This window comes from Vigna radiata, chromosome 5 (assembly GCF_000741045.1).
Source record: "Vigna radiata var. radiata cultivar VC1973A chromosome 5, Vradiata_ver6, whole genome shotgun sequence".
Lineage (NCBI taxonomy): Eukaryota > Viridiplantae > Streptophyta > Magnoliopsida > Fabales > Fabaceae > Vigna > Vigna radiata.
In genome coordinates, this window is record NC_028355.1 from 30,050,535 (window position 1) to 30,060,552 (window position 10,018).

The following is a 10,018-nucleotide window of genomic DNA, read 5'->3' on the forward strand; positions in this document are numbered from 1 at the left end:
GCCATATATTGCTTTTGCGGTAAGCAAATTGAGTAGATATACTAGTAACCCTAGTCTATCACATTGGCAAGTAGTACGTCGAGTACTTAAGTTCTTAAAGAAAACTATTAACTATGGTTTAACATATAGTGCTTATCCTTCCGTTTTGGAAGGATATTCTGATGCAAGTTGGATTACAAATGCAAAATATTACTCTTCAACTAGTGGTTGGATTTTCCTCCTTGAGGGAGGTGCAATTTCTTGGTCGTCCAAGCAACAAACTTGTATTACAGATTCCACTATGGCTTCAGAGTTTATAGCTCTAGCCTCAGCAGGAAAGGAAGTTGAATGGTTGAGGAATCTCATGTTCGAAATACCATTGTTACCAAANCCAATATCACCAATAGCAATACATTGTGATAATGCTGCAACATTGGCAAAGGCTTATAGTCAAGTATACAATGGTAAAGCAAGATATATTGGTGTGAGACATAGTCATGTCCAAGGACTCATCAAAGATGAAATTATTACAATAGATTTCATACGAACAAAGTTTAATTTGGCTAATGGATTTACTAAGGCATTGACTAAAGATTCCATTTCCAGAATGACAATTGGAATAAGAATGGGGCCCACGATTAATCACAAGTAAGGGAATCTTAACTTAACACTTAATATGACATTGAGTCTTAAGTTCAATAAGATTAAATCTCTTATTTGATGATTGAAAGCACAAATAATTATTTCAAGAGTGCTTTAGATTTGTGATGTTTAGGAGGTTGAATAATTCTTAATTGATTTCTTGAACTTATGTTCTGTGACAAAAACATGTTTACCTAAGAAATCAACCTATGTAAGTGCGAAGTTTGGCCGCTTCAAGAAGTCAAGGGGGCATGACTTTGTTGCACTTATGAATAGATATGGACGCATGACCCTATTGTGTTAAGTATAACAAGAATATGTAATTTATCTTATATGTAGAATATCTTCGAGACTTCATTATGTATTATGTTGGTTCAATCGTTGCGACACCAATAAAATACGAATTCCTGAAATGTGTATTCTACTAAGTGAAAGTTCAACTCTATGTACACTTTCATTTATGTGTAAGATTGCAATTATTAAATTGATCTTTGTGTTAAGTAATTATACAATACTCTCAAGTGTTGGGGGATTGTTGGAATTTAAGAGTATTAGAGACAATTTTCAGATTCATGAAGAGTTACCATTCATGAAGAAATGTAACTAGTCAGAATCTGGTATCTCAAAGATGTTTGATCAACATCTATATAAAGGGATCTTGTGCTCTATTGAAAGTAATAGACTTGAGAGATTTTATGAGACCTTTCTCTATATTCGGTCATTCTCTTAACACACAAATCAATTCCTGACAATCATATACTTGTTTAAGGTTAATACTAAGAGTAAGTATTATCATTGTATTTCTTTTTTGTATCTCAAAAGCGGATTTCGTGATCCCCTTCACTCTTATAAGGGACGAAATATTGCTTTTAGGAAAATGTGTATTCACGCCTAGAAGAATATATCAAGTCTACATTGTTGTTCATCTTGTTTCCCTAAGTTCTTGAAAAATTATTCCAACAATTTGCATATATTAAGGTATTATGAAAAAGCTTTCAAACTCTTACCATTCGTCTTCCGAATTTCTCTTTTTTTTTTTTTATTGAATAGTGGAGTATGTATAGAAGATTCTTCAACGTTTAAGTCACTGCTCTAGGTTAGATATTCTAGTTAAAATATAATTAATGTAAAAATGAAGTCAAAACACGATTAAAATAATATTTATAAAAATATATTGTTCACCATAGACGTTCACCTCGATTATAGGTCTATTGGCCCATAGACTCAATAATTATCTTAGGTGACTTGCAATCATTTTTGACTAAATTACATAGTGTGTTGATGTCTTCAACAAACAGAGAGATAGGTACTAGTAGATGACACACTCATCTAGTGAGGAGTGTGCTTATTAATGAATGACACCTATTCTTTAGTTAGGAAAACACAATATTCACTATTTAGCTATTGATGTCCGCTATGTGACATATTGAACTTACTCATTCGGAAGTATAACTCTTAATATCCGGTATTTGACATTTAAATTCTACTAACCATAAGATACCTTATATCAGATATTCTATTTATGTTTGGTTAGCCAATTTTCTTATAATTAATAAAACTAAAAAAGTATTCGGTTACTATATATATATATATATTATATTCTTTTATATATTATACAATTATCACATATCTCTCAAAAGATAAATTTTGTACTACAGTATGATGCATGAATATGATTATGCTGTTATATACAATTAATTATTTAATAGCATGTAAAGGAAATATTTAATAATATAAAATCGTAATCTATAAAAATGTTTGCATGTTCTGGATCAAATTCTGGGAGAAAATAATGTATGAACATTGGTTGGAATAATTTAAATTTGAAAAAAAAAAAAACGGAATCAAACTAACTCAATAGAGAATAAATAGGTTCCTCTGGATCAATTGGATTCAATTATATGGAAAACACAAAAAATTGTTTTAAAAATATAAAATTTCTACAACTCCACATATTATTCCAACATAAAAAAGAAATAAACAACACTTTTATAATAATTAGCTTGAATAAACAAATAATAGTAAAATTTATAAACATAAGCATATATATATATATATATATATATATATATATATATATATATAATATACTTAATAAAAAACTAATGTAAAAAATATATTAGTTTTTCATATTAATCGAATTTGTAAATCGAAAATTTTAATTTTCAAATCATTTAAGTCAAATTTAACTGATTTGATTCAGATGAAATTTCTGTTAAGGTATAAATATAAACTAATTTAATTGTTTTTTATTTTTTAAATTAGTTAGATTAATCTAAATGAATAACTAGCCCTAATTCCAAGATAAACCACTTTAAATTGATTGCACGATATTAAAATTTTTATTGAAAGAGATATGATGACAAAATCAATGTGATTATATCAAATTATTTCTTTTATTGAGAAATATTCCATCCAATCTGAAATACTTCTAGTTTGGAATAGATTCCATCCATATAATTTGACTTCTAGTATATGTTAAATTTAACAGTTTTTGTAATTTTGGAATAAACCACAACTATTTACAATTGTATTGAAAATTAAAATATATTTTATAATTTACAATGTTTTAAATTATTTCTTTTATTGAGAAATAGATTCCATCCAGTCTGAAAAACTTCTAGTTTGCGTCCAATTTAAATAATTTTGTTTGAATTATTTATAAATTTAAAACATTGTAAATTATAAAATATATTTTAATTTTCAATACAATTGTAAAATAGTTGTGGTTTATTCCAAAATTACAAAAACTGTTAAATTTAACATATACATTTTTCAGGTAAAATATAAAATATATACTATTAGTTTTTCATATTAATCGAATTTGTAAATCGAAAATTTAATTTTCAAATCATTTAAGTCAAATTTAATTGATTTGACTAAGATGAAATTTCTGTTAAGGTATAAATATCAACTAATTTAATTTTTATTTATTTTTAAATTAGTTAGATTAATCTAAATGAATAACTAACCCTAATTCCAATGTCAACCACTTTAAATTGATTGCATAATATTACAATGTTTAATGAAAGTGATATGATGACAAATTATAACAAATTATTTATTTTATTAAGAAATAGATTCAATCTGAAATATTCTTTGCGTCTAATTTAAATAATTTTATTTGAATTATTTATAAATATAAAATATTGAAAATTATAAAATATATTTTAATTTTCAATACAATTGGAAATAATTGTCATTTATTCCAAAATTATAAAACTGTTAAATTTAACATATACATTTTTGAGCTAGAATGTGTGTTATATATCTGTAAACTTTTAAACAGATCAAATATTTCTCAAACATTTTTGGTATTGTTATGTTCCCCTAAAATGTAAACATCTTTCAAAATTAATAACAAAATAAATGGAAAGCGGATGCGAATAACTTTTTAACCAAACAAATTTTATAATTAAAAAGTAATTTTGTTAGATAAAAGTAATAATACAAAACTTTTCGGAAAACATATTTAATATTTTAGAAGTTTTATAGAGAAACAAAAATATCTTTCCCTCTATTTTAAAATATAAACATATTTTTTATATAATAAAACTGTTAATATACGCCCCATGGGTAAAAAAAATAAATAAACACTTATTTTTTTTTTTTGGTTTTTATAGTGGACAATAATGTCTCCTCCTAATTTACTTTTATTTTCAATTCTTATTAACATTATGGTTTTAAAATAATTAAAATAATTGATATTTTTATTTCAAATTTAGAAAAAGATTATAATATAAGCTACGCTCTTATGAAAATTTTCAACATAAAATTTTATAAAATTTTCAATAAAATATAAAATATGTCAGTTAGTTAGAATTTGAAACCTAATATAATTTCTCTGCTAGAATATTTTTGAAATCGCAAACAATTAATATATTTATTTCATAAAATATAGATTTAGATTCATAAACAAACACGACTTTTTCTTCTCATTGAATATTAGAAAAATAAATAAAATAAAATACAGAAACGACTTTCAAGCCTACATAAAAAGGGAAAAGAGATTCACTGGTACATTATTATTATTTAAAAACAATAATGATTTTGTAATAAAAGGGAAATAAATATTATATTGGGCCAAAAAGCAGTTAGAGATGAAGGCCCAAGGCCCAAGGCCCATGGGTGAGGATTGAGTTTGCATTGAGTGGTGGAATAGAACCCTTAAATTCTCTTGAGGTCTCACTTTGTCTCACCACACACTGCTTTATATACTTTCGTTAGAGAAGGCAGCAATAGTCTATTTGCCGCCTCTCCCTCTTCCAGGTTCGTCTTCCTACAAATTTTCTTCCTTCAATCTCTTTGTTTTTCTGAGCTTTCAAGCAGATCGGTATTTTTTCCTTTTCTTCTATCAGTTTTTGGTCCAGATCTCTTTGTGTTATACTTTAACGTTCCTATTCCACTTTTTGTATTTTTGGATCTTTGCTTGCTATTGTGTTTTTACGTATTTGTGTTCGTGTTGTTCGATTACCTGTTGCTAAATAATTCATATTTAGCTCTCCTTTAATGAGATTTGATATCACTGGTTTGAAAGCAGATGATTTAAATCTGAATATTGACCTTTGTTTTGGTCTTTTTGTTTGCTTTTTCTTTGTAAGATATGGATCATGGTTTATCAGACACTCACTCTCTTGAATGCTAATGTGTTTTAGTTTTAAAGTGTTGTTGCTGTTTTGTGCTGATTTGTTTGATGTAATTTGCGTTTCTTGAATGATACCCTAGGGTTTTGAACAATTGAGGTGAGTCATGTTTGGTTTTTTCGTTTAATCTCTAGAAGCTTATCTGTAATTTGGTGTTGATTTAAAAACACCAAATGATTTTTGATGTGGTCATGCTAAATTTGTGATGCTGTTTTTCTTTTATTTTTCTGCAATTTATTTTTTTGATGGTATGCTACAACATTCGTTTTTCATGTTTTGCCTTTTTTTCCTGCTTAATATATTGCTATTTATCTAACTTTGATGTTTTAATGTATCAGCTTTGACTCATTTTTTGGTGGAAAATAAAGACTAGTCAAAATGGTAAGTCTTATACAGTTCGACGCATGCTTTTATAATTTTATGTTGTTCGAATGCTCTCAATCTAAATAGAGAATTTTCTATGCTTGCAGGTGAAGTTCACAGCTGAAGAGCTCCGTCGCATTATGGACTTTAAGCACAATATCCGTAATATGTCTGTCATTGCCCATGTTGACCATGGTATGGATTAACACATTTCGTATTTTATGTTCCCTCACCTTGTGTTATAAATGAAAATATTTAATTTTTGTTGGTGTTTCGGTATTGTTTTAAGTTATGGCTTTTAACAAAATCCTTGTGTAAAAGATGATTATTTTATGAGATATATTTTATGCAACCGTTTTTCTGCTGCGTTTTGCTATATATTGTATGTTCATAAGATTATGAAATTATGGTACTTAGCTTATTTTTGATTTTGTATTGCAGGAAAATCAACTCTCACCGATTCTCTTGTTGCTGCTGCTGGAATTATTGCTCAAGAGGTGGCAGGTGATGTCCGTATGACTGATACCCGTGCAGATGAAGCTGAGCGTGGTATCACAATCAAGTCTACGGGTATCTCACTCTATTACGAGATGAGTGATGAATCTCTCAAGAATTATAAGGGAGAGCGTAATGGGAATGAGTATCTCATTAATCTCATTGACTCCCCTGGACACGTTGACTTCTCATCTGAGGTTACTGCTGCACTCCGCATTACTGATGGAGCCCTAGTCGTGGTGGACTGTGTTGAAGGAGTCTGTGTCCAAACTGAAACTGTGCTACGTCAAGCTCTGGGAGAAAGGATTAGGCCTGTTCTGACTGTCAACAAGATGGACAGGTGCTTCCTTGAGCTCCAGGTGGATGGAGAGGAGGCTTACCAAACATTCCAGAGGGTTATTGAGAATGCTAATGTGATCATGGCTACTTATGAAGATCCACTTCTGGGTGACGTTCAGGTCTACCCAGAGAAAGGAACTGTTGCTTTCTCTGCAGGGTTACATGGGTGGGCTTTTACCTTGACGAACTTTGCCAAGATGTATGCTTCAAAGTTTGGAGTTGATGAAGGCAAGATGATGGAAAGGCTGTGGGGTGAAAACTTCTTTGATCCAGCCACAAAGAAATGGACCAGCAAGAACACTGGATCTGCTACCTGCAAGCGTGGGTTTGTTCAGTTCTGCTATGAGCCCATCAAACAGATCATTAACACTTGCATGAATGACCAGAAGGATAAGCTGTGGCCTATGCTGCAAAAACTTGGTGTCACCATGAAATCTGAGGAGAAGGACCTCATGGGTAAAGCATTGATGAAGCGGGTGATGCAAACCTGGCTTCCAGCAAGTACTGCCCTATTGGAAATGATGATCTTTCATCTTCCCTCTCCATCAACTGCCCAGAAGTACCGTGTGGAAAATTTGTACGAGGGTCCTCTTGATGATCAATATGCTGCAGCTATCAGAGCCTGTGACCCTGATGGTCCTCTGATGCTTTATGTGTCAAAGATGATTCCAGCATCTGACAAGGGTAGATTCTTTGCTTTTGGACGTGTGTTCTCTGGCAGGGTTTCCACTGGTTTGAAGGTGCGGATCATGGGACCAAATTATGTTCCTGGAGAGAAAAAGGATTTGTATGTCAAGAGTGTTCAACGTACTGTCATTTGGATGGGTAAGAGACAGGAAACTGTTGAGGATGTGCCATGTGGTAACACAGTTGCTATGGTGGGTTTGGACCAATTTATCACTAAGAATGCTACATTGACGAATGAGAAGGAAGTTGATGCTCACCCTATTAGGGCCATGAAGTTTTCTGTCTCCCCAGTTGTGCGTGTTGCTGTTCAGTGCAAGGTTGCCTCAGATCTTCCCAAACTTGTTGAAGGTCTAAAGCGATTGGCCAAATCAGATCCTATGGTTGTTTGTACAATTGAGGAGTCTGGTGAGCACATTGTTGCTGGTGCCGGGGAACTTCATCTTGAGATCTGTTTGAAGGACTTGCAGGATGATTTTATGGGTGGAGCTGAGATCATTAAATCTGACCCTGTTGTGTCATTCAGGGAGACTGTCCTGGAGAGGTCATGCCGCACAGTAATGAGCAAGTCACCTAACAAGCACAACCGTCTGTACATGGAAGCAAGGCCAATGGAGGATGGTCTGGCTGAAGCCATTGATGATGGCAAGATTGGACCAAGGGATGACCCAAAGGTTCGCTCTAAGATCTTGTCTGAAGAGTTTGGTTGGGACAAGGATCTTGCTAAGAAGATTTGGTGTTTTGGCCCAGAGACCACTGGACCCAACATGGTGGTTGATATGTGTAAGGGAGTGCAATATCTGAATGAAATCAAGGATTCTGTGGTTGCTGGGTTCCAGTGGGCATCAAAGGAAGGTGCATTGGCGGAGGAGAACATGAGGGCTATCTGCTTTGAAGTATGTGATGTGGTCCTTCACGCTGATGCTATCCACAGAGGTGGTGGTCAGATCATTCCAACTGCGAGGAGAGTGTTCTATGCTTCACAGCTAACTGCTAAACCAAGGCTTCTTGAGCCTGTCTACCTGGTTGAAATCCAGGCTCCTGAGCAAGCTCTTGGTGGTATCTACAGTGTTCTCAATCAGAAACGTGGACACGTGTTTGAGGAAATGCAGAGGCCAGGTACCCCACTCTACAACATCAAGGCATATCTCCCTGTCATAGAGTCTTTTGGTTTCTCAAGCACGTTGAGGGCTGCAACATCAGGCCAAGCTTTCCCACAGTGTGTCTTTGATCATTGGGACATGATGTCCTCTGACCCATTGGAGGCTGGATCGCAAGCTGCACAACTTGTGGCGGATATTCGTAAGAGGAAGGGCTTGAAGGAACAGATGACTCCTCTCTCTGAGTATGAAGACAAGCTTTAAAATGTTTTATTTTAGAAGTATTTATTTTTCAACTTATTAGCTGAATTTATCTTTCGAAACCTTAGTTTTAAAATTTTGTCGAGTTTTGTTTGTGGTTTTGTCAGTGACTTGTTGTACTTTTTATTTGTGCTTGCGTCGATGTATTTTTGTTGCTCCATAGGATTTTGCATCGATGTTGGTTCGAACTATTTGTGCGAATTTTGCTTGAAAGATACTATTTCAATATTTTTGTGGTGCAAAATAATCAAATTATAAATTGAGTGCGATAGGGGAATGACAATGCTGTTGCTAGAAAGCTTTGAGGGCGATAGGGTAAATCAAGTAGCGTTTCATGGCTGCTGGGTGGGTATTTCATCTTCGTTTTTCTTCTTATTGGTTTAACGATCATTTGGTGCTCGATTTTTACAAAACAAAACTTTCTCCAAACAATCCTTACCTCCTGTTTTTTAAATGACAAATAATTAAAAGGCACATTTGCGATTGAATTACATATAATATGAGAAATAGTGAAGTTGGGAGAACGTAGTAAAGAAAGACGTTTGTTGTTCTTGGAAAATAGGCAGCTTATGTATTGACAATGGGATTTAGAAAGAATAATTTTTAGGCAGCTTTCTAGTCCAGTGCATGGCTTTACTACGTTGATTGTTTGAATTAAGTCTCATTTAATTTTTTTGTATTGACAATGGGATTTAGAAAGAATAATTTTTAGGCTTATATATATTTTTATTTTATTTATATTTAAGCATTATTTTGTCCATTAAAATAAAATTGTACATTGAAGCTTTAAGTAGTTTTTAATTTTTTCGAGCTTCTTCTATTTTATAGAGTTTTAATACTTGTATGATAAAATTTACCTTAGATAAAAAAAAAAGAAGTAAGAAATTATGGAAGGAGTCAATTTGACACTATTATTCAATTATGTCTCTTTAAATATCATGAACATTTTTATTCTATCAATAAATCCTTTTAAAATCACTTGAAACTATATTTTTTTTTAAACATGAGGGTTTGCCCTTATTTTCATCTCAATAAAACTTTCTTTTGTAACAGAATTTGGTATTTGCGGGAGGCACCCAAAGTCCTCACTAATTTGAGTCAAATAACCTTACCCAAAAGAAAGTATCATTTAAAATTGGAGAATATCACTATAAGACTTAATAAAACAATGAGAAAACTGAAAAAATAAAACTTCTTAGGACATGTTCATGATAAGAGTCACTTTAGTTTTATTAGTTTTTCTATAACATCATTTTTAAGATTTCAAATGTACCTTTATTCAAATACAAGTATATTATAAATTTCATTTAATCATATCTTATTTACACTTTCATATAACAACATTTATTAATATTCCTTTTTAAACAAAATGTTGCTTTTAAAAAACTAAATAAAAAAAAAAGATCATTTTTATAACTCAGGTTCTTAAATTTATTATATTGTCACCATATTTTAACTAATATAAATATCTTACAAAATAACTCTAACTATTATTCCTATAATAAATTTTGT

General features: G+C 31.7%; 1 protein-coding gene across 1 annotated transcript; it reads left to right on the top strand.

The window, feature by feature from the left end:
• The first annotated feature begins 4,790 nt into the window (after nucleotides 1-4,790).
• LOC106762028 (elongation factor 2) lies at nucleotides 4,791-8,736 on the top strand. Its single transcript, XM_014645708.2, has 4 exons — nucleotides 4,791-4,890; nucleotides 5,603-5,645; nucleotides 5,735-5,822; nucleotides 6,069-8,736. The coding sequence occupies exons 2-4, from the start codon at nucleotides 5,643-5,645 to the stop codon at nucleotides 8,507-8,509; spliced, it is 2,532 nt and encodes an 843-aa protein (XP_014501194.1). The 5' UTR covers nucleotides 4,791-4,890; nucleotides 5,603-5,642; the 3' UTR covers nucleotides 8,510-8,736.
• The last annotated feature ends 1,282 nt before the right edge of the window (nucleotides 8,737-10,018 follow it).

What these genes read in the sequence shown, in the direction of transcription:
- LOC106762028 (XM_014645708.2), top strand. An exon ending in CATTGCCCATGTTGACCATG is followed by an intron (nt 5,823 to 6,068) that starts GTATGGATTAAC and finishes TTTGTATTGCAG; the next exon opens with GAAAATCAACTCTCACCGAT.